Raw genomic sequence first — 24521 nt, 5'->3', positions numbered from 1 at the left:
TCAGCGTTTGCAACGGAAACCGCCAATAAGCCATTTCAGTACCGTCACTCGCACAACGTTTATCGCGTCCCTACGCAAGACGATCGGTGTTAAGGAATCAGGACTTCTACAAAACGTTTTCCAAGTTGCTCCGGGTGTCATTATATCGTGCACGCATGTTAAGGATCCTACCGCCCCAATGTGCATTCGTTGACCAGGCTCCGTGATCAATGATCACAACACAAACTTCCTGCTGCTGGAAGACGTAAATTCTCAGCAGCCTACAGGGCACACCCTGGGCAAGCGAAGGTGGTTTGCTCTTGTCCCCGCAACAGAGACTACCACGGAAAAATTAAACAAAAATGTCGCTTGACCTTTTTGCAGCCTTTGCAGCAGCCGCCAAAGGATTTTGTTCTTGAGAGATGGGGTAGTTGAGTGTTCACAGCCGCAAAAGTGCCAACATGAGACGCGAAAGGTGCTTAAGAGAACTACTCGCCAAGAAAGAGTTTCTGTTTTCAGGAAAGAGGCAGCAAGAGAAGGAAGTACACGGGATCCGCGGCGGATTTCCTAATCGCAGAATGCTCCGTGGCCCCCAGGTGGCGGCTGTGTCACCATGTCTTCAGGTAGAGGGAGAGGGGATAAAGGAGCTTCCAAACGGTTACACACGTTTTGTGTTTGACCATTCTATATAGAGAGAAGCTTGCTAGCATCAAGATGGAGAAATCCTCTGCTGTTCTGATACATGACCGACGATGCCAGTGCGCTCTGTCAGTGTTGGTGAACTCCCAGGTACCTTGGGACAATCAGTCATCTCACTGTCTGTGCTTTTTGTCTATAGCACAACATATCATCCAGGCATACTTGAGTACGCTTTGTGCTGTACAATATTGGATGACATAAGGGGAACATTTGTCTCTACCGCTTCGTCCTTTCACCCCGACTAGGGACGTTGCCGTTGTGGTGGCGTTAAATCAAAAGGGAGGCGCAGGGGATTACGCAGCACGCACCCTCCTTCCCGGCCGTGTTGACCCTCCGTCGGAAGGAGAGTTCCTACTGCAAACGTGCCTTCCTCGCCCGGAGCCGCCGCAGTTGGATGTGTATGGGATTTGTCGGGCGTCGAATGGCGTCGATTTGGACCAGCTGAAAGCCCTTCCACGCGTATCTGCGCCACCCTCTGGCTTACAAACGCCGTCTGCTCGCCCTCAGCGTACGCTTTTTTTCTGCTACCCGTCGCTGTAGTTTCCCGTCATGCACACTGGAAAAAAAGGAAACCACGGTCCCCCTGCAGAAAACATGGAAGATTTTGCCTCGGTTTCTGTGGTGTGCATGCACTCCACTCCCAGAAAGGGGCAGCGTCTCTCCGCCAGGATCTGTACTTTTTGTCTCCGGCCGCCGAGTCGGCGGTCATGTAAGCAGCGGCAGGCAACTGAGGATTTCTGCACACACCAGGCTGCACACACAGTCCATCTGGCTCACTGCCGACCTCTGGACGGATGTGCGAGAAATACGTCTCCTCTCGGCTGTCAGGAGAAAGTAAGAAACATCCTAGAAGATAGCCTAACACACCAGGGGAAAAGCCCTCGCCGTTGCAACACCCTCGCTCGCGCTCTCTGCAAAGCGCGGGGCAACCGAAGGTTCCTCTCCACCCGGAGTCATTCTCGCGAACACCTGCTGCGTATGTTCCCCGTGGAAATCCTCTGTCGCTTCCCCTCTTTATGTGAGGGGGGTGAGGCAGGTCGGCGAGAGCCTGCCTCCCAGGCCGGAGTGGAGAGCCGTGAAAGATCGTGAAGAAAGGTACGCCGAACACCAGCGTTCCTGCATCTGTCGCTCGCCAGGAAATCGGTCCTCGACTCCGGTGAGGGATGAGAGCCTCCTGCATGGGCTTCGACCCTTCTGAAAGCGCATGCGCTTTGCGCATCCTGGCGTGTGCCTACATGTGCCCATATGCAAAGCGGCCTGCGGGGGTTCGGGGGGGGGGGGGGGGGGGGGAACCGGACAATGAGTGAAGGGGCTATTGAAACATAGTGACTAGGAGGAACGCCCTACAAGGAAACGCTGCGTGTCGCTCTCGGCTCTTTCCCGACTCCCGTCTTCTCTCTTCGTCAGCGCTCTTCTTCATTCCCTCATTCCCTTTTCGCACCGCAATCCATCTCATCTGCCATAGGGGAGACGGTGGAAACCGTATCTCGTATTTTCAGTCTCTCTTCGCTTTTTCTCCTTTTCTCCCAGAAAATGCGCCAGGGCAGCGCTGCTCTCTCCACCGTTCAGGGGCCCACGGATCGCTTTTTGCTCTAGTGTCCCTGGAATTTTTGCGATCGACCGTCTCTCTTTTTCATCGCCAAACAGAGGCGGTCGCTATTCCGCTTTCCGTAGGTCACTCATCTCGTGTGTGGAATATAACCCACAGCCCGTGGGGGATGTCGACCAGGCGTGTGTCTCCTCGCAATTTTCTCCACAGATCCTGGCGTGCGGCCCAGCATCTCGAGCGCCCGTCGACACCAGCAATCGGCACAAAGCCCTTCACACAAAGAAAGTGAAGGCCCCAGAAAAATCCGACCTGCCTTTTGCGTGTGTCCGTGAGACTTTTGCGGCTGCCGCTCGTTCGTGGAGACGCCGAGCTGCCGCAACGGGGCAGCGTTCCACACAAAGCCCGTTTCAGGGGTCGCTGCGCCTCGCAGGGAGTTCTTTTCCTGCTATTTCTCCTCCTTTCGGCGTCTCCCGTTTGCAGAGGCTGCAAGAGAGCAATCAGATCGGGAAAGGGAACCGACCAGGCGGTGTGCAGTTTCCGGAAGAGCTCTCTGCGCGCGACACGCCTCTTCGTTGCCGATCTGTCTCTGTACGCAAAAGCTCGAAGCCCCCGCCTGCGTGCGCCTCCTCGCTGTTGGGAGAAGCAACTGTAGAAACCCGTATCTATGCCTCATTCTCTGCTCTTTTTTCGACAGAGGTTCTTCGCAGGAAGCCGTTTCCGGATCAAATAGTGGTGACGTACACCCGTCCTTGTGGAGCTAAACTTCGACGGGTGGTTCATCCGATAGGCTTTGTCGCTTTTCTTTTGTTCGAATAAGCGCCGTTTGCCAGAAATAGAAACTGCTGTTCTGGTTAATCAACGTCCTCTCTCGTCCACAGCCCTGCGTGGCCAAAGACCGTGAAGCTTCTCGAGTCCATCTCTTTCTCGCGCCCGCTCTTGCTTCCTCTCCGTCATTCTCCCGCCCTGTCACCCCCTCGCCTTTCTCCGGAATTCGTCACTTCCGCGCACCCCTCGTTTGGGCACACGCCGCGCTGAAGGCCCTCGTCGGTGTTTTCTCCCGTCCTGCGGTCCGGTCTCTCTGTGACGATTGTTTTCGTCGATTTGTTTCGAGTTCCCCGTGCTCCCCTGTGCCCTACGGGTCGTTTCAAAGCAGACTCCTCTGGCCCACCGGCTCGTCTGCATCTCGCTGTCTGCAAATGGTTTCGGGAATCCGAGAAGCTGGTGAAACGACGCTTTTCTGGACTCCAAAGCGCAGGTCCCCGCCCGCCTCTGACGCACCAGAGCGTCTCACTCCGCACGCTTCCCTGTTTGGAGTTGCTGGCCTCGCTCCTCTCTTCCGGGTTTTGCTTGGCGTTTACGTCGGCAGTCCGTCCTGAAAAAGAGGCATCCAGAGCGTCTGAGTTCGCGCTTTTGGCTCCACCGCTCAAGGAACACCCTCGTCTCGTGTGGTTCCCGTTCGTCTGACCCTTTTTCCCGCGACGAGCTCTCCGCTCACGAAGTTGTCGCCAGCGTCTCTCCCTCGACATCCCGTCTCTTCCCACCGTCTTCCGTTCACTGTTTTCAGGAAGAATCTTGCGCAGAGGGCTCTGGCCGAACTTTGTTTTTTCCGACTTGCAGCGTTTTCTGCTCTGGTCCTTTGTGTCCTTCGCCCTCGTTTCTCTCTCCGCGTTCCTTCCCTTTGTTTGCTAGCGTTTTGCCCTCGAAACACCTTCGTCCCACGCGTCCCTCCGCGGAAGTCCTCACTGTGCCGCGTGTTGGCGACACTGCTGTCTCGTTGGAGGCCTTTCCAGTCTGCTTTGAGCTGCGCAGCCACCGTGTGTGGAACAACCTTTTCTTTCTCCGCGCGGACGCCTGTCCTGTCCCCTTCTGACCTCGTCGGCCCTGGGCTCAGCCTTCGTCCCGTCCTCCTTCCGTCTCCGAGTCAGCGCCTGCGCGTGTGGCCTGGCCGCTCGCTCTGTGTCTCTGCAGACCAAGATGCCTGTGCTGCGCGACCTCGGAACCGCCCCCTGCGAAGAAGGCATCTTTGAGAACGGGTTGGGATCGGACCATTTGGAAGGGCGTGGCGACGACAGCAACACGACGCGGGCATCCTACGCCTCTTCTCCGCCCGTGCGGGAACTGTCGACTACAGCGTCCGGAGTGACCACGTCGTCGTTGAAGGCGGGACTCATGAGTCGCGGCGAAGACGGGGCTGCGTCGCCCCGCGAAAACCTGTACACCGTGGATGATGAGGCGCGTTCGAACGGCTCGGATGCGTCTTCGCCAGTCGCCGGCGAGCTCAATCGCAGCGATGGATGCGACAAACAAGACCTCAGTGGAGCCCAGAGTCCCCAGGCGTCTCCGTCTCTAGGTGCGTCGCCCGCAGGCGCGCCGGGGAAGACCGGCCAGCCGGCGGTGGCAGGCGAGAAAGGCAAGAAGAAGAAGCGCGGGAACAGCGGCCGCGCAGCTAGCGGCGTCGAGGGGACGGAGGCTGCCTCGCCACTCGCCGCGAGCGGGTCGGGGTCCGGCCCCAAGGCCAAGTGCGGGGACAAGAGCCCAGTGTCCCCTCGGCAGTCAGGACAGGCGGCGCGCTCGGGTGGGCGACGAACCGTAGGCGCCAGCGGCTCGCCGGCGTACTTTAATGGCCACAAAAGCCGAGGCGCGCTGCCGCATCCGCCGTCGCCGCCGTCACCCGGGGCTGTGAATGTTCCGCCTCCGCCGCCGCTTCCACTCCCCTACGAGATGATGCACGTTCCTCAGTTGTCTTTTCAGCCGATCCCGCCGCCGACCCCCGCGCCGGTTGTCGCGCCGGAGCCGAGTGAGTTGGCGGCGGCTCTCGAGGCGCTCTTTACTCAGGAAAACCTGCAGCGAGACCGGTTTCTGGCGACCAAGATCAAGCCGGGAGATCTCCTTCTGGACGTCTCCGTGCTGCTGGCTCACCCGACCGTCTCCGCGTGGAACATCTCGCCGGAGGAAATCGAGGCTGCCCTAGAGCGCTCGGCACTCACGCTGTCTGAACGGACGGTCGAGGCAGCGAAGGGAGAAGAGGAGAAGGATCAAGCCGAGGGAAAGAAGGACGAAGGGGAGACAGGTGACCGAGGCGAGAAGAAAACGGTGAAGTGCATCGCTCTGGGAAACCTCCTCGCCGAAACCCGGAACACGCTTGTGTTCAGAGACGTCCCCGAGAGCCTCAGTGAAGAGGCGCTCCGCCGTGTGATCGAGAGCGCGCCTGTGTTCGAGAAGAAGAAGGAACGTGGCGCGGCGGCGGAGGGCGAGGCTGACGAAGGGAAGCAGGCGAAGGAAGACAAAGAGTCGCCGAAACAGGAAGACACCGACGCTGCGGGGCCGGTTCGAAGCATTCGGAGAGAGGTCAACAACACGTGGTTTGTCGTTGTCGAAGACGAAAACGTCGCCCAGGAACTTGCACTTTGGCTGCGAACTCAACAAATCGACGTAAGGAAGCTGGAAATGCCGCGCTTCTGGGACTAGTGCACCCAGCGGCGCTGTCCAGGCTCTCTGCGACGGCCCCGTGACAGGCGCTTCCTCGTGCTTCTCGGTCCATGTCTGGCTGGTCGACGAGTCCGTTTTTTGTGCTGAGAGTCCCCACAGCGGTGCCCGTGTTTGTGGGCCGAGCCCGGAGAGAGGGAAATGCTTGCGAGGTTTCTTCCTTTTCCCGTTCTTCTCTACCTTGGCAGGGGGTGAAGAAGCCTATCCCGTCCCTGTCTCCTCTGTGCGTTTCTCAGGACAAACCTATTCGAGTTGGAATCAAGGCGACGCACTCCCTCCAACGCATCGTCTCGTCGGCTCAACAGTACCCCACGGCTGCGCTGGGGTCGGTTTCCCATCCTGCGTTCGCACCGCTGGCCGGTGTCCCGGTGTCGGCACGGTACGGCGCGCATCCTTTGGCAGGGTATCCTGCGGGGTTGCCCGGGGCGCCGCCCAGGAGGTCCGGCGCGGCTCACAGTTCCCTTCCGTTGACTTCTGCGCGATTCGTGCCCCAATTTCCGCCGTGCACCATGCCGTTTAACGCCGGCGTCTTCCACGCCGCACCCCCTGCGTATGGCCGCACGCAGCCTATGCCGCCGAGTCCGGCGAACTACGCAGGCTCCGGCGTTGCGTCTCGGCCCCCGGCCTACGATGCGGCTTCGCGCTCCCCCGGCCTTCGTCCGTTTGCGTCACCTGGCCAGGCGGGAAAGCGCGAAAAGGCGAGCAGCGGGAAAGGCGGGAAGGGTGCGTCTTCTGCGAGCGCGGCAGCTCAGACTGCCGCGCGCGGCGAAGGGAAACCGTCGTCTCGGAACTCAGCGCTCCCGGCTTCCCCACATCCTGCACTGCGTGGACCGTCTCCGTACATGGCGCCCACGCCCTGGATCCCCTTCGACCTCTCCTGGGGCTCGTCCACAGCTCCCGTCCCTCCTCCAGGATGGCAGGCGGGGACTGTCCCTGCTGGCGGGCTGCAGGTTCCGGGGAGCGCGCAGCCGCTGATGCCAGGGATGGCGCCTGAGAAGGACGCGGGGCCTGACGGCGGCGTGTCGCCGTCGGACGCCACGCTCTCTTCCCTGACAGGCGAGACGGCGACGTCGAGTCCGCCGCCTCCATCCACGAGAAACGACGGCGGCGAACGCGCGGGCGCCGCAGCCGGGGAAGAAGTGAAGGACGGCGCGGGCGCTGCCGAGCACTCCGGTGCGCCGGCTTCGTCTGGAGAAAAGCCTTCCGAGAAGAAAGACGACGCGGCCGACCAGTCGCCAAGTTCACCTGGGAGTCAGGCAGCCGCACCGGCCCTCACCAACAGCCCGGCAGCCGCGTGCCCGTGGGTTCCGACCCAGCCGTGCTACTACGACCCCGTTGTGCTCTCCTCGTACAACGGGGGCTACCTTCCGACCTACGACGCCGCGAACGCAGCCACCGCGTACGGCTGCTGGGCGCAGGGAAGCGCTCTTGCGGGCCCGGGCGCTGCGCCGCCCAGTGGAGGCGAGAGCTCAAGCGGAGTTCACGGGTCAGGGCGAGGAGGCAGCGCTTGGCGCGCCAGTCGAGGCGGCGGCTTCGGAGCGGCCGCTGGAGCTGCGGGCTCGACGGCTGCTGGGAAACCCAAAGAGACTCGGTGGAACGCGCAACCGCCCAGCAGTCGAGGCCAGCAGAGCCAGGCAGCCGCCGCTGCCGGGGGATGGACACTGGTCACTGGGAGGAAGGGCAAGGGAGTCCCCATAAAGGAGGGAGACTGGAGTGCGGGTAAGGAGACACAGGAATGCGGGTCTCGCGTTCAGGAAAGACAGCCAAGGATTCTGGGTTGCAGATCTCGCTGTCGCAGGCAAACTCGATGTGCGCGCGGCGATGCCGTGCTGGTGTGACCGTCTTCCACACGCCACCCCGGTTGCTTCACGCTCCACTCAGTGCATGCGCCGTTTCGCGGGGGGGCGTGCAGGCCGCTGCACAGTCCGGTAGACAAAGGCCAAAGTGTGGAGCACGGCGCCGCGTGCATCGGCAAGCCAGAGGGAAATCAAACCCGGCTTTGGAGAACGTCTTGCGTACTGTCCTGTGCGTGTGCTCCGCTCAGCGTCGCCTGCAACCTCCGGGGGCGACCAAGAAGGACAAGGCAGACAGTCGACATCGTCTCGGTCCCATAACAATGGAACGAGTTTCACTTCATCTGTGGAACACGCCTCGCTTGGCTCATCTCGCAAATCAAGGGGCGGAGCAGGGTCAGTCTCCTCGTCTCCGCACATGTCGGGGGCGCCGTTCCTCGGAGGCGGCGATTTCCCGTCGCTCACTGCGGCTGCGAGCGCGCGGCCTGCGAAGCCGTGCGGCTACAAGAAAGGTGAGCTGGCCTTCGCCCAGGCGCCAGGAGTTACAGCGCGGCTTCCGTCACGGAAGGTTTCCACGCAGAGACGGCGGGAGGAGATATCAGGGAGGCGCTTCGGTAGGCGAACCGCGGGGTATTTGCGGCCCACCGCTCGTCGCGAGTACGTTTGGCTCTAACTCGGCTTTTCGCCTTCCTCCATGCATCTCTGGTGCTTCCAGCTTTTAGGAATTTCACGGCTGCCGAGGTAGTCGATATTTGCAGCAACTACGAGGCGGCGTGTCCGAACGGCATCGAGATTCCGCAGGACATCCGTGATCTCCCGGTGAGGCAAGCGCGTCGGGCTTCAAAGGGGAAACCGGATTCTATCAGTCTGGCCAGGTTTCGTCTGTGTGTGTCGTTGCTGGCCCATCGGCATGCAGCTGTTTCGTTCTTCGTCCCTCGTGCTCCTGTTTGAAGGAGGGCGAAGGACATGCGCGGGTGCGGTCTGGACGTCTTTGCCATGCACCGTATTTCCCACGCGCGTGTTCAGTGGAGCGGTCGGTATTCGAAGTTCTTCTGCAGTGTGTGGATGGTACCGGCTGGCCGCTTGATTCCCTGACACGGCAGAGAAAGCATGACGACGTGGACAGACGAAGGGAGCTCAGTAGCTGCCTGTCGGTGGCGACCGGCAAGCGTCCGTAGTCTTCTGGGTTCGCGTTCCCATGCCGTATTTCACCTTTTCCCGTCTCCACTTGCCGAGAGGTTATCGTGGCGTCGGGGTCTTTGGCGGTTGTGTCCTCTCAGCAAACCGGCTGCTTCTTGGCGGTAGATACACCGAGGCAGGGCGCCGCATGCTGGACAGCCTTCACAGCTCGTCAGCGTCAAAAGGACGTTTCTTCTTCGGCCGATTCCGCTGGCCACGCGGGAGGCTCCAAAAACGGCGGAAAGTGCAAGAAAAACGCGAAGCAGAACGCGGCAGGTCTTGCGACAGGCAAGGCTGAGGAAGGACGTCCGGTGGACAAAAAGGGCGAGGCTTCGAAGGCGGTGAGTGGTGCCACTGCACATGAGACACGACGCAACGGGGGACACGCACAAGTGAGCCTCTCTCGCTTTTCCAGTTTCCCCGAGACGTACCGAGATCACGAATGGGTGTCCAGCCGTGTGCAGGTCGGTACGCGTACACGGCCGGGAAATTGGCGCAAGAGGCGCGTGCGTGATTCGCATTGCTCGACCGACACCCTCCCTCTCTTTGCACGTCTCTCTGTGTGCAGCCGCTGAAGGGCGAGCCCACGGAAAAGGCGACGAACTTTGCAGCGAAGGAGAAGAATGAAGGGAACCCCTCTTCTGAGGCAAGTGGCCAAGGTACGTCGGCAATTGCGCGAGATACCCCGAGCAAAAGGAATCCAGCGCGCGACTTCAGAACTGGGGCCGTCCCCTGTGTAACGGCCACTCGCCCGTGTCATCGCCCAGTGTGTGGAGGGAGGTGCGTGAAGAAGCGGTGACGCGGAGAACAAGGTTTGCGGAGCGCGTCCTGGAGAAGAGTAGTCTGGATATCCACTGGCTTACTCAGTCCAACACGGCGCCACGTTTTTCGTTCGAACAGGAAACAAGGCATTCTTCGTATCTTTTTAGAACCGCCGGAACTCGGTCGAGAAGCGTGCGTGAGCGACGAGGAGAAAGCGTATAAGGGTGGGGCGCTCCTCGACTACGCCACGTTCCCCCCCGTCGAGGTGGAGAGGCGTCTGCTTTCCAGTCTTTTGTTTCTTAGCTGTAAATCTCAAGGCAGAAACGTGTGTGTGGATGTGGCCGAATCGATGTAGACATCGGTTCAGATGAAGCAGACGACTCGGTGAACAGGAGTGGCGGCGCGGACACTCGAGAGAGTGTACCTCTTGCGGGCAGGTTCAGATGGATCCACAGTTGGCGGTGCGCTTTTGTCGCGGCGTGGTTGGATTTGAATCCCCGAATGTCTTGCATGGTTTTTCTCGTGTGCCGTGCTTGCGTAACAGGACAGGATGTTTTTTCCCTTCTGAGGGCGCACCAAAAAGAGGCTGAAGGTGGACAAGAGAAGGCAACAAATGGCGTTGCTGAACGCTCGGAGACTGGCCACGCGGCGTCGAAGCATGAGGAGGCAGTGCTCCTGTAGTAATGTGAAAGAGAGGTGAAGCTGCGCGGGTTTGTGGCAACGGAACCCGGAGCGTGGCGGTCGACCTGGAAACCAGGAATATATTTCCGCGGCGCCGCGCGCGGCATGTCAGTCCGCCCGACATCGAGGCTCATTCGTTGGCCTCGCGAGCCTTTCAGGGTAAAGGCAGTTGCTGTGTCCAGGAGATTCTTTGGGCGAGGAGGGAGCCGTTTATCTCCACAAAACCAAAAAGTAGCTTGGATGCGGCGCCCATTCCTCTGCGACAACACTTGTGGCAGCTTCGTGCGCAGAGTTTCAGTCAACAAACCCAAGCAAAGGCTCCTTTTTTCCCGGAAAAAAATGGGTTCTTACAAATCTCCCGTCCCCGCGCAGATTGTGGGAGAGAAGGTCTGCGAAGGAAAGAGGTCGGCATTTGTGTCCATTTTGCCGTGGCACCGGTCCGCGTGATGTCCATTTCGAGTCGGATTGCGGCGCACGAGCGCCCGCTGTTGGCGAGGAAGGAGCGGCCGGTCTGTGTTCGGCGAGATGTGCCTCAGTCTGCCCAAACGAGGAAGCACGACTTTTTTTTCGTTTCGAGTTTCTACTAGGGTGTTTCGTCAAGGTGACGTGGTTCCGTGGAGGGTGACCGCCACGCGTAGTGCGGAGCATTGGGAAAAGGCTGCCTGTCTCTGTCGCCTCAGCGTTTGTAGACGTGAACCAGGCTTTTCAGAGCGAATGACATGGCCTAGAGGCAGCGGGATAGAGTCCTTGAGGACATCGCCCGGCAGAAGATCCGGTTCTGTGCAGAGAGGCAAGGGAACTCGAGGTAACAGCTCCGTTCAAGCGGGGAGGAGGACGAGGGAGGAACCAGTAGGTGGACTGAGAGAGCATCTAGGGTGGATGGCGTCTTCGTTTGCATCAGTGGTAGATCGGCTGGCGCTAGCGTTTGTTAAGAGACGAGAGCGGCGTCGTACACAGGAGAGAGAAGGCATGCGTTCAAGAAACCCAGACGCCGCGGGTCTCGGAGGTGGGAGGAAGGATGCGAGTCACCGAAACCATGGAAAAGGACCGTGATAAACGGGGCAGGACTTGCCTTGTGTTTCGCGCGGTGTCTCAACAGTGGCGCAAGCACGAATGCGTTTTCTTACCACACGGGGAACGACCCAGCTGGCTAGTGGGGGCGTGAGGATTGTATACAGCAGCAAAACCGAAAAGAGGTTTTCGTGAGTTCCCGTGTGTGTTGTTTCGTGTTTAGGTGCATGCATGTATCTGTACCAAACTCTAGGAAAGTTATAGCTACGCAGTCCCTGTGTTGAAACATACACGTACATGTGTGCCTGTGCGCGACGCATGGCGGTTGTCTCATCACAGGAAAGACCCGTCCTGTTAATGCGTTCCTGTACAAAATGCATGCGCAGTTGTAGAGAGCCACGAGTTGCGAGAGAGCGAGAGACGTGCTCCGTGAGCATTTCGAAGTAGTGGCTACCGGACCCGAAGAGCGCCACCATCTTTTCCACAGAATCACACGTAGGTCTGTCGTGCCGTGATGTCGGGGCAGCCGAAGAGAGAGAGCACACCAGGAAGTGATTTTTTCCTGCACTGTAGAAGGGAGAAGAGCGGGTTCTGCTTTTGGCGCGTATGCAGCAGTAGACTGCCGTGAGGGACACCACCTCATACGTGGGCACTGCGAAAGACAGGCGATCTCCCAGCAACGCATTTTGGAACGGAATGTGGGGAAGACCTCGTGCCGTGCCCGTGCGGCAGTCCACTTTCTCGTGTGACGGAAAGACGGAGAAAAGTGATGGTTCTCCGTTTATCGTAACAAAGAGCAGTTAATAGGCACGCGGGCCGGAAAGAGGGCCGTGGCATCATTGCCGTTCTCGCGAGACGAGCCTGTGATCGCGTGTTGCGGGCGATGGTTCTGCGCTGTTGGGTGCAAGGCGCAACGCAACGGCGAACGACAGACGAGAGAGACGTCACTCGCTTGTCGAAGGAACACCAGGTTCCTGCTTCGCAGAAACACGGGACTAGCGGAGGAAGGGAAGAAAAGTGTGAGTCGACTGTGCTGCGCCCATCCGTGCGGCCGAAATACGTGATAGACCGAGTTTATCGCGACTGTTCGCTGCAAAGTGCTGGAAGCCATTGGAGTGCTGAAGTTCACGTTGTTTCGGAAAACATAGAATCTAGAAGCCTAGACTGCCGAGAAGACACGGAAAAGAAGCGTCAAATACAAGAGATACCGTGGATAAGGAGAGGGGGCCAAAACACAAAGGCGTCTCGAACTGCACAGGATGCTCCAAATAAGGAGACGCTGGTCCGGAGAGACAGAAGACTGCAGGCACGGAGACACGGGAAAGTGCGACCGCATTTACACAACACGTGCGATGTGTAGATACACATGCACACATGCACACACTTTCGGGTAGTCGTTGAATGCACTTATCCGGAGAAATTCCGCAAATGAGATTTTCTGCAGATGTGCTATACCCCCTGTACTCTCGCCTTGTTGATTGTGGTCTCCTCGCATGCTTGGGCAGTCTCCTTTTCGGCAGCGCCGGAACACTCCGTCTCACGTTGCCTGCCAGCCGACTGATCACGCGCGAGCGTCTCCTCGAAATCCGCGGCATGCTGCAACTCAGGAACCCGACTTCGCTCGCCGGCCACCCCCCCCAGGAAAACCCTCATCTGGACGACACCCCGACTCCGCAGCCCCAACGCGTGTTTCCATGCAAGCGTGTGGTCCGTTTCGGACCAAGGCCAGGAGGCAGACGAACGCGTACACAAAAACCGCAGCATGCGCGAATTCGGTACACCAACGGAGTTTGAGCCTCCAGGGGCGCAGAGGTCGTGCCGCCTGGGCCAGTTGCGCGCGGCGGTCTGGCCAATCACATTTCCATCATTCAGCATTCCCTATCGAACGGCGTCCACACCTACCGTCATGCAAAAGCTGAGAAATACAGACCCGCACATGCGTGAGTTCACACACACATATCGCATCCCACGTACGCCCCCTGGTGCGGTAAGCCACGTCCACATGGGAGGGAAGCCGACCTTCAAAGAAAGGAGACATGGCAACGCATGAATATTCGACAGAACAACATACCGAGAGATCTACCGGCCTCGCAAAAGCTCGGTCCCCGTCAGGAACCACAACACCAGAGGCACATCACTTTGTACGCGGGTTTCCCATTATCTGCAGGCAGCCTAGAGTTCACTGCCCGTCCTTCCGTGGACACACGAGGCCATCCAACAATTCACATCTTCCATTCTTGTTTTTCGTCTCGAATGCCGTGTCTGCTGGCTAGCCCTGCGCGCTCGCTTCCATTTTGTTGTCTTACAAGCACCAGCAGCGCACGAACAGAATTCGCTTCCCCAGCGGACCACCCTCCACAGCCCGAACTGTGTCACTTGATTTCGCCGTTCCCTCGTGTCCATTCAAAAAAGCACCCTGCCGCCCTCGTGTACAGACGGTACGATGCCAGTGAAGGCCGGACCCTTTGCTTCTTGTTTTCCATGTTCGACGCCCAGCAACAGAGGACAGCCTGTTCCTCTCTGGTTGCAAAACAGAGTGTCGTCGCGCCCCGGCAGTTTTCAAACGCATCGTCGTCGTCGGTGACGCGTGGTGCCGCTCTCGCTACAGCCTCTAGTTTTCAGAGGATCCTGGCGCCGCGTCATATTTCGTCTCAAGGGGATAGGTGCCGTGCGCGCTCTGGAGGAGCTGACCTGGAGAAGGAACGTCCAAAAGAAAGCACAAAGTAGTTGCATGAGTCCTTTTCTCTTCGTTGCATCCACCTAGTGCCGGCCTTCGGAACGTGCGTCCATCAGCCAGTGTTTGAACAGCCACCAAACTGACACACAAGAGAAACGTCTCCTCCACCGGCGAAAACGCGCATAAAAAACGTTTCGCGCCCGTTTTGCCTTTTTTTGAGCCCAGCGGCATCTTTTTGCGCGGAAACTACCGGACGCTACGAGCGATGTGCCTCCTGCTCGCTTGGTTGCCAGGGACGCACGCACACACACACACACAAGCACGTCCTCCAGTGCATGTTTCTTTTTTCTCCTGTGTTACTGCCGACCTGCGCCACTGACGACTGAGAACCCCTGCGTGGCGTGAGCGAGGAATGGTTCATTCAGACGAGTAAGAATTGCGCTGATGTTATCCTCCGATCCTCTGAGGTAGGCTTCATCGAGCAGCGACGACAACAGGTGTTCGTAGTCAGCGGTGTCCTTGATCGTGCGTCTTCGCTCGTGGATGTACCGGGCAATGAAACCGAGAGTCATGTTATCCGCTTCAAAGAGACCTGGAGTGCACGCCAGACAGAACAGAGCGCGTTTAGCCTTCACCTCGACGACGCATCCTCCTCTCTGTGGACTGTATGTACACTACACCTGAGACGTATACACGCACGCCCCACTTTCTCCGCTTCACGACACGCGACACAAAGCCCACGGAAGTGCGATGCGTCGCTCTGGCCTCAGCCACATACCGTCACAGGCGATAAGCAGCAGATCAGATGCTTTCGCGTAGAAGGTTCGAATCTCAGGGATTGCTGTGATGATCTGGCCGCCCGGAAGAAGATACGGATTCGCTTTCATGTCCTAAAAAACACACGCAAACAGACGTGGAAGGAGATACTATCACATATCGAAACAGACAGCATGGCGCGAAAACCTTTAGATATATTGATATGGGCACTGGAGAAGAACGTCCTACAATTGACGTGTTACACTCAACTCGCTCGGTAGGCATCCACATCCACACTTTTTTCGGGCAAGTCTGGCCACTGACGGGGTTCGACTATGACCCTCCAGAAGCGTGGACGCTTTTGCCGGGAGCGCTCTACAAGTGCCGTACAGCTGTTCCCTGTGGACATACTTTGTGCGGCATGTGCGAGATCCCGCATCACCCGGATTCCGCCGGGCACACCTTTCTTGTTTCCCAGATCGCCATCACACAATTCGCAGCGGCGTGCCTTCGCCGTATACTGAACGAGGCAACGCGTTGCTTTCCCCGGTGGCCTTCTCTGTTCCCCTGTCCTCTCCCTTTCGTAGCCAGAGGTCGATTCGCGGCAGTTCCACACGCCGCTTTGGGGTTCTACGCTTCAGAAGTCCCAGAGGGCCTGCCGTTTGTGCCCAGCTGCCTTTTCTCCGTTTTTCTCAGCCCCCCCCCCCCCCCACTTTCCATTTCCCGCTTGCGCGTTTTCTGCCTTACCCTATCGCCGAGAGCTCTTGAAACCGACAAGATGCCGTTGACGCGGAATGTGTCGCTGTACTCGACGGACCCTCCCGCGTTCTCAATTCTCTGCTTCTCCTCCGCAGCGTGGGGTCGGTGATCCCTCGACAGCCGCGTGAAGCTTCCATCTGCGTGGATGAGAACTGCGCGCGAGTCACCTGAGAGAAGCCATTTGATCGAAACAGGTATTACGTGGTTTGCTTTGGAGAATCGGAAACGAGAGCAGGGAGCCAACTGCATATGCTACAGTCCCCCGCTTCTTGCCCAGCTGAGCACTTCTCAAGCGCACACGTCCACAAATGCCGCTGCGGTGTACATACAGCGGCCTTCAGTACCCTCGCCTCGCTCCAGCGGGATGCCCCGCGCGTGTGCTGAGGCTTCCCCCGAGCAAAACGTTCTAACGACGGTTCAGGCTATACTAGCCACCGGGCACCGGCGATTCATCGCAACGTTCGTCGCGGTTCTTTTCATGACAGGCCAGCAGAAACGGGTTCTTACCGACGTTCGCGACCGTCAGCTGGAACAGCTTGTTGTCTTCCCCGATGGTGAGGATTTTGCTTTTCGGCGGCGCGGGACAGGTTTTGATCGGCATATCGAGCCGCAACGCGGCCTGCGCTTCGTCCTCGCAAATGAGTGTCTCCAGAGGCTGGAAACCGAGGTCGTGGACCTCCTCGTGTACGTCTCCATCTGGGCCCTCCAGAGGACGAATTTCTCGCCCCACTGCCAGGACCGTTTTTGGGTGCAGTAGACGCTCGATGAAGACAAACACGCCTGACGGGACACAACACAGAGAGGGACGAAGCCGTGGCAGCGCATGCGGGGGACGCGCAGGAAAGAAGAACGGCACTGAGAAGAGAGCGCGAACAGGCAACTCAAGTCCAAACCAGACAAGGAAGCCGGACCATGGCCACAAAGACCCCAGACGAGTCACGAAAGAAGGGGCTGCATCGATAAGAGATGTGGTCGTTACGCCTGCCGCTGGAGTGTGTAGGTTCGACTCTCGGGCACGGCTGGCAGCGGCTTGGTCCAGCCCAGGAGGGGATTCCAAGCGATTTTCTGCTCATGCACGTGCCTGTTGATCCTGCGCGGCCGAGGTCCGGCGAGAGGACCAACGCGGCATCCAGAGCCTTGATCGCCTCCTCGATCGTCTGTGGCTTCAAATCCCCGAGGTTTTCTGCACGGAAGAGAAGATGTAGGACACACCGGACGCAACATACAACCCATTTCTTGGCATACTCGGAAGTGCCAGGCACACGCGAAAAAGTCGGCAGGCTTTCCTTGTTCAGGCGATGCACGTTCTCCAACGCCGCGCGTGGCCGACACAGAGACAGGGCCAGAACGCCTGCTCACGAAGGAACTGGTCCCGTTGCGACAACGCCTCCACAGTGAAGAGGTTCTATCCGCAGAGGAACGGAGCGCACAGGCGATGGAAACGCATGTAGACAAGCATTAAAAACGTAGGCGACACCCGTTCCCACTGGCGATTCTTTGACGTCAAAACAGTGCACTCAAAAGCACGCCATTTCCGTGGGCCTTTGGCATCGCGTCTTTTCAGCACACGTCGCAAGGATCGCTTAAAAACACGTGCGTGGCACTTCACGGATCACGATCCAGCTGAGCCGGAAACGCGCTGTCGAAGAAGACCTCACTGCTGTCGTGCCGCAGCTGTCTGTTTCCCTACCGAAAAAACGCGAAGCATTCTCCGCAGCAAACGCCGAAGCTTCAGAGCCGCCATGACCATCAAAAAGCGCCACCATGCACGCACGCGGGACCTTGGTCAACTGCAAGTTCACTAGGACCGACTGCAAAACAGACGCAAAACTCACCTTGGAGATAACAGTAGACTGCCGTCGAAGCTCTACACGTTTTAACATATGTGCTTAGATATACATCTACACGCCGCATAAGACTAAAAACACAACACCCCGTCCTGTCGCTCACGGTTTACGCGTCAACGTTACATCGCTTTCTACCCACGCACCACTTATATATACACATATACACATCTACGCATACATTTATATACACGCATACATTTATATATACGTATACATTTATATATACGTATATGTATATATATATATATAGATATAGATATAGATATATATAGATATATATGTGGATGGGCTTGAGCGCTCTTCTCGCCAGGCCCTTCCAGCTGTAAGGCCGCCGTGCATCCGCTCGCCAGGCGCTGACCACTCTGCGGCACACGGGCGTTTTGCCTCGAGTGAAAACCCGCGTATTCGCAGCGTTCTCCGTGGACCTACATCTTCGTCGGTTGGACGTCGACCTATCATTTTGCCAGCGTAGGACGCGACGTGGCCTCCCTGGAAGTGAACGAGGACTTTGTGTTGCGGGTCTCCATGGGGCGTGCTCTGTTCGTCGTTATCTTCGAGTTCTTCCTCGCTCTCGGATGTCTCTTTCTCCGGTTCCCCGGTAGCTACCTCCTTTCCTTCCTCTTCTGACTGCGCCCCCGCATTCAATGTTACGCTGGTCTTGTCGTGTGTTGTCTTTGTCGATGCATGGCTCTCATCGTCGGCATCCGCCTCCCCAGAGCGCTGCTCTTGTGTGACTTGCTGCGTCTCCACCGTCTCTGTCGCGGTCTCTGGAGTCTCCTCGCTCTGTGCGTCGTTCTCGCCTGCCCGCGCGCTGAGCGCCTCCAGCTTCTGCCTCTCGCGTTCCTCCATCGCCTCCTGTGCTTGGCGGGCACTGTTCAAGCGGAACGAGGCAGCAGACGTCTCGTCGATGACTTTCGCGAGGACAGCATCCACAAGCTCCGCGTCGTCTTCGACCAGTGGTCCTGCTCTACTGACTAGGAACTCCAGATCTTCCAAGCGCGTGTCTGGGCTCTGGATCAGCCGAAGCACTGCACCACGAATGGCATCTCGAGCGTCCAGGGGCGAGACCCCAGCACGAGACCCGCCACGTTTCGAGGGAAAAGGAGACTCGTTGCCACGATGCTCATCCAACGGGCGAGATTTGACATCGACAGGTTCAGGACGTTCCTCGCGACGCTCCGCGACAGGCAGGGAAACAAGTCGCTCTTCACGAATTTCGGCCGATTGACGCACGGAAGGGAAAGTCTCGCCTACACGCGCGACAGGCATGTGATCCTCTGAGGCATATGATGCTTCTTCGGCAGGAGTCGCAACTGGACGCAGACCGCTGTTTGATTTCTTGGCCGTCTCCAGGCCCTCACGAATTTCGGCCGATTGACGCACGGACCGGAAAGTCTCGTTTACAGGCGCGACAGGCATGTGATCCTTAGAGGCATGTGATTCTCCTTCGGCAGGGGTTGCAACTGAACTCAGAGCGGTGTCTGATTTCTTGGCCGTCTCCAGGCCCTCACGAATTTCAGCCGATTGACGCACGGACCGGAAAGTCTCGTTTACAGGCGCGACAGGCGTGTGATCCTTAGAGGCATATGATGCTTCTTCGGCAGGAGTCGCAACTGGACTCAGACCGCTGTCTGATTTCTTGGCCGTCTCCAGGCCCTCACGAATTTCGGCCGATTGACGCACGGACCGGAAAGTCTCGTTTACAGGCGCGACAGGCGTGTGATCCTTAGAGGCATATGATGCTTCTTCGGCAGGAGTCGCAACTGGACTCAGACCGCTGTCTGATTTCTTGGCCGTCTCCAGGCCCTCACGAATTTCGGCCGATTGACGCACGGACCGGAAAGTCTCGTTTACAGGCGCGACAGGCGTGTGATTCTTAGAGGCATATGATGCTTCTTCGGCAGGGGTTGCAACTGAACTCAGAGCGGTGTCTGATTCCTTGGGACCAGCGGGCTCGCCACGACTATCGACTCCTCCAAGAACAGACGCGAAAGCCCCGTCTTGGGGACCATCAGACTCAGGACGCTTTGAGCTGACAGAAGATCGTTTTCTCCGACGCTTATCATCCGATGTAGCACTATCTTGTTCGTCGTCACGGCTACGTTTCTCGCGACGCCGGGAATCTTTAGACTCGGACTCGGCCGCTTCCTCCTCAGACGCGTCAGATTTGGGCGCCTTGGACCGACGAAGGCCTTTCTTCGTGCGAGGCTTCTGCGACGGGCTACGGCTGTCTTGCTCCTCGTCACGGCTACGTTTCTCGCGACGTCCGGAATCGTTAGACTCGGAGTCCGCTGCCTCCTCCTCAGACGCGTCAGGCTTGGGCGCCTTGGACCGACGAACGCCTTTCTTAATGCGAGGCTTCTGCGACGGGCTACGGCTGTCTTGTTCCTCGTCACGGCTACGTTTCTCGCGACGGCGGGAATCTTTAGACTCGGAGTCCGCTGCCTCCTTCTCAGGAGCGTCAGATTTGGGCGCCTTGGACCGACGAAGGCCTTTCTTGGTGCGAGGCTTCTGCGACGGGCTACGGCTGTCTTGCTCCTCGTCACGGCTACGTTTCTCGCGACGGCGGGAATCTTTAGACTCGGAGTCCGCTGCCTCCTTCTCAGGAGCGTCAGATTTGGGCGCCTTGGACCGACGAGAAACTTTCTTGGTGCGAGACTTCTGCGACGGGCTACGGCTGTCTTGTTCCCCGTCACGGCTACGTTTCTCGCGACGTCCGGAATCGTTAGACTCGGAGTCCGCTGCCTCCTCCGCAGACGCGTCAGGCTTGGCCGCCTTGGACCGACGAGAAACGTTCTTGCTACGAGACGTCTTCGAGGCACTGCGGCCCTCGCCGTCCTCATCACCATCCTGGTCTTCGCGCATCTCGCCTTTCTCAGCCACAGGCGAAGCATCATCGTCTGCGGACGCGTCAGATTTGGGCGCCTTGGGCAGACGAACACCTTTCTTGGTGCGAGGTTTCTGCGACGTGCCACGGCTGGTTTGTTCCTGGTCATGGCTACCTTTCTCGCGACGTCCGGAATCTTTAGACTCGGACTCGGCCGCCTCCTTCTCAGGCGCGTCAGGCTTGGGCGCCTTGGCCTGACGAGAACCTTTCTTGGTGCGAGGCTTCTGCGACGGGCTACGGCTGTCTTGCTCCTCGTCACGGCTACGTTTCTCGCGACGGCGGGAATCTTTAGACTCGGAGTCCGCTGCCTCCTCCTCAGACGCGTCAGGCTTGGGCGCCTTGGATCGACGAACGCCTTTCTTGGTGCGAGGCTTCTGCGACGGGCTACGGCTGTCTTGTTCCTCGTCACGGCTACGTTTCTCGCGACGTCCGGAATCGTTAGACTCGGAGTCCGCTGCCTCCTCCTCAGACGCGTCAGGCTTGGGCGCCTTGGACCGACGAAGGCCTTTCTTGGTGCGAGGCTTCTGCGACGGGCTACGGCTGTCTTGTTCCTCGTCACGGCTACGTTTCTCGCGACGTCCGGAATCGTTAGACTCGGAGTCCGCTGCCTCCTCCGCAGACGCGTCAGGCTTGGCCGCCTTGGACCGACGAGAAACGTTCTTGCTACGAGACGTCTTCGAGGCACTGCGGCTCTCGCCGTCCTCATCACCATCCTGGTCTTCGCGCATCTCGCCTTTCTCAGCCACAGGCGAAGCATCATCGTCTGCGGACGCGTCAGGCTTGGGCGCCTTGGACCGACGAGAAACGTTCTTGCTACGAGACGTCTTCGAGGCACTGCGGCTCTCGCCGTCCTCATCACCATCCTGGTCTTCGCGCATCTCGCCTTTCTCAGCCACAGGCGAAGCATCATCGTCTGCGGACGCGTCAGATTTGGGCGCCTTGGACCGACGAACGCCTTTCTTGGTGCGAGGCTTCTGCGACGGGCTACGGCTGTCTTGCTCCTCGTCACGGCTACGTTTCTCGCGACGTCCGGAATCTTTAGACTCGGAGTCCGCTGCCTCCTCCTCAGACGCGTCACGCCTGGCCGTCTTGGCCTGACGAGAACCTTTCTTGGTGCGAGGTTTCTGCGACGGGCTACGGCTGTCTTGTTCCTCGTCACGGCTACGTTTCTCGCGACGTCCGGAATCGTTAGACTCGGAGTCCGCTGCCTCCTCCTCAGACGCGTCAGATTTGGGCGCCTTGGACCGACGAAGGCCTTTCTTGTTGCGAGGCTTCTGCGACGGGCTACGGCTGTCTTGTTCCTCGTCACGGCTACGTTTCTCGCGACGTCCGGAATCTTTAGACTCGGAGTCCACTGCCTCCTCCTCAGACGCGTCAGGCTTGGGCGCCTTGGACCGACGAACGCCTTTCTTGGTGCGAGGCTTCTGCGACGGGCTACGGCTGTCTTGTTCCTCGTCACGGCTACGTTTCTCGCGACGTCCGGAATCGTTAGACTCGGAGTCCGCTGCCTCCTCCTCAGACGCGTCAGGCTTGGGCGCCTTGGATCGACGAACGCCTTTCTTGGTGCGAGGATTCTGCGACGGGCTACGGCTGTCTTGTTCCTCGTCACGGCTACGTTTCTCGCGACGGCGGGAATGTTTAGACGCGGACTCGGCCGCCTCCTCCTCAGACGCGTCAGACTTGCGCGCCTTGGACCGACGAGGTATTTTGGCATAGTCCTCCGCAGTCGGTTCATCCTCGCGAGCGGAAGGGGAAGAGCTCGCCTTTGATCCCCGTCGCTGTCTCTTTTTGGAAGAAGACTCGAGGCGACGAGGACTGGTCCCTTCGCGCTCTGGGCTGTCTTCACTGGAGGCTTCGCCAGTCATGGAGACAGTGCTGGCCGCCGTTTCGCTGTTTGCCTCTCGCTCCGAAGCGGTTCCACTTTCATCCCAAGGAGATCGGGCGAGTCCATCTTCTGTGTCGCTGTTTTTGTGGACGGTGTTTGCCCCAGGCGTGGCGGAGTAGAAAGGTGACAGGCCTGTCCCGGCAGCGGGCGCCGGTCCTTCCGCCTGTCCTCCCTCCCGTTCCTCCTCATTGCGGTCATTCTGGGGTTCCTCCCGAGTTCCCTCCACAGACCCAGTCCCCGCTGAAGGCAGCTGGCCGGCAGGCGCGGAACCTCCCTGCTCACCGCCCGCCTTGGCGACGAAACCTAACGGATCCTCGCCATGCTCCTTCTCTGGGGAGGCCGCACCGCCAGTCGGCAGCCCAGGAATGCGGCCGAGGCACAGCCCCAGAAGAACAAGAAGCGCGATGAGGCGTGGAATGGCGAGACGCGCAGGGAAAACACAATTGCCCAGCATTTGGGTCCCGGAGGAACGGAAGCAGACGAAGGCGGCGGGACAAAAGGCCGGTGGGCCGCCGCAGTGCTCTCGGCTCCGACACGAATGCGTTTTTAACGCGCTTTTCTCGCGGCGCCGCACAAAATCTTCGTTCGCGGGGGAAGAACGGAGAGCGCGATATGACCGGAGACACGGTGAGAGCAGCGCATGGAAAGCCTGGGAGTGTCCGTCTCTCCGCGTTTCTGGGGCGCCTCACCTCACGGCTCTGGTTAAACCGTCACTGAGAGCCGTTTTTTCGCATTCTTCTCGAGTGCTTTTTCTCAGTCTGCTGTGAGCCGCCCGTGCGCCGGGGTCTCTGGACCAGGGGGACGGGGAGATTTCGAGCACCGAGGCCGGGGAAGGGAACGAAGAGCGATGCAAGGAGGAAAGTGAGAGGAACCGCGAACAAAACCTGCCGCACTAGAGTTTTTCAAATGTTCTGCGAGTTTGGTTCTGCAAGGCTGTAGGCACTGGAAGAGACCGGAAAGAAACGTGCCCCCGGTGCCCGTCTCCACGGGGCGAGGAACCCTTCCGCGTGGCGGCTGCGGAAACTAGAGGGGATGCCCCAGCAGACAGTCGCAGAGTCGTGGCATCTGGAGAACAGGGGAAACCGGAAAAAGAAGGGTGAAGGGAAAAGCGGTCCTCAGAACAAACGAGAGTGACAGAAGCGGGAACGCGTACGGGGGAAGCGCGGGCGTAGAGGCAGGGTAAGGGTTAACCCGGTGCCTTTGCTTGGCAAGAGTCCTTCATATTCGTCTCAGGAGCGGGCAGAATCCTCTCTGCAAAACAAAAGATGAAGACGAACGCGACGCGAAAAAAGTTCTCTTTTCCAACGCGCGATCCACCAGCCGCCCCAGCATACCCCTGTTGCTTCAGCTCGAGTGCAGTTGCTCCGGGAGCAGCGCGGTCGGCGCCAGCTTTGGAGAGGGGAGCCTGTGGCGGTAGATGGGACAGCTTAAAGGGAAACGAAACGGGCGGTAAACGGAAGGGAAATCGGGCATTACTGGCAAGAAGAACGAAAAAACGAAAGGGTAAGCGCTCCTTCGGGCACTGCAAAGGAACGCGCGCAGCGGTTACCCGGAGCTCGAGCTGTGAGTCCCGACTCGTGCGGCCACGTGCATGCCCCCGAGACCAGAACTGCCGCCTCCGAGAGAAACGGGGTGAGCAATGCAAGTTTGAGACTACGGGTCAAAAGCGAGCGTTCCACAGCCGATAGTTCCTTCTTTCTGCGCGTCTCTTCGTTCGGGACCTCGGGGGGTATTGCAAACACAAGCAAAGCGTAGAAGGCGAGATCGCACGGGAACCTCACGGGAATTACCCGCGGTTCCCTGTTACCTGCTACCCGGCGACGGCCCCGCTCAGTGACAACGAGTTCCTAGTTTCCGTTCAAAGCAATCAACTCGGTGGTCGGAGACTTGCAGAAACAATGCGGGTTCCAGCGCATTGGGGTCTCGTCTTCACTGTAACTTGGCACACCACTCTGTTACCAGGTAGTGGAGATGACTCTAGTTGAAAATAGGCAGCGGCGATAGGAGTTGTTGTCGTAGCGGGTTTAAGCGTGTTGAAGTCGAGTGCGATGCCGCCGTTTGCCGCAGAAGGGCACAGTAACGAGGGAACGGTTTATGCGTATGCGGTTTAAAATTGCACATTGAAGCGCTACACGGTTCGCGATTTTCTCGTTTACAAGGTTGGCTTCATGTACCGATAAGTTAGTGGTCGGTGCTTGAAGACCACAACACGTAAGTTCCTGGTGACGATTCTGACCTGATATATCCTCGATAGCGACAGGATGCATTCCCACATTCGCATCCAGCGGGACAAGCAAAACCAGCAGAATCGCCACACTCTGCATGCCCTATGTGGAGACTACGGGCCAGCTGAAGGATTCCCTTCGGCGTCAAAGCAAATTTCCGGGACACTTTATCGATCCAGAACAAGGTCCAGCTCAGCAAATTAGGGCTCTGGACGATAGCCGCAGCTCACCTTTCTAATCTTATAGGGCGGAGGACGCAGCGCCCCTCTGCCTGTAGAGGAGGCGGCAGCCCGCTTCCCTGAGAAGTGTATCATCCAGCAAACCCTGCAACTCGAGATACTGCAGA

At 58.5% G+C, this 24521-nt stretch overlaps 2 protein-coding genes across 2 annotated transcripts; one reads left to right on the top strand and one right to left on the bottom strand.

Annotated features, from left to right (window-relative positions):
- Positions 1-4201: 4201 nt before the first annotated feature.
- On the top strand, positions 4202-10128 carry NCLIV_019020 (conserved hypothetical protein; the record flags this gene model as incomplete). The annotated part of the gene is made up of 7 exons (XM_003882096.1): positions 4202-5659; positions 5950-7432; positions 7758-8018; positions 8222-8325; positions 8787-9026; positions 9254-9344; positions 9992-10128. The coding sequence occupies 7 exons, from the start codon at positions 4202-4204 to the stop codon at positions 10126-10128; spliced, it is 3774 nt and encodes a 1257-aa protein (XP_003882145.1).
- Positions 10129-13750: 3622 nt separating this feature from the next.
- NCLIV_019010 (putative protein phosphatase 2C) lies at positions 13751-22404 on the bottom strand (the record flags this gene model as incomplete). The annotated part of the gene is made up of 7 exons (XM_003882095.1): positions 13751-13830; positions 14184-14408; positions 14595-14706; positions 15320-15498; positions 15839-16111; positions 17022-17142; positions 17608-22404. The coding sequence occupies 7 exons, from the start codon at positions 22402-22404 to the stop codon at positions 13751-13753; spliced, it is 5787 nt and encodes a 1928-aa protein (XP_003882144.1).
- Between the last annotated feature and the right edge of the window lie 2117 nt (positions 22405-24521).

The sequence above is a fragment of the Neospora caninum genome, chromosome VI (genome assembly GCF_000208865.1).
Source record: "Neospora caninum Liverpool complete genome, chromosome VI".
Lineage (NCBI taxonomy): Eukaryota > Apicomplexa > Conoidasida > Eucoccidiorida > Sarcocystidae > Neospora > Neospora caninum.
This window is presented reverse-complemented; position numbering and strand designations above follow the sequence as displayed.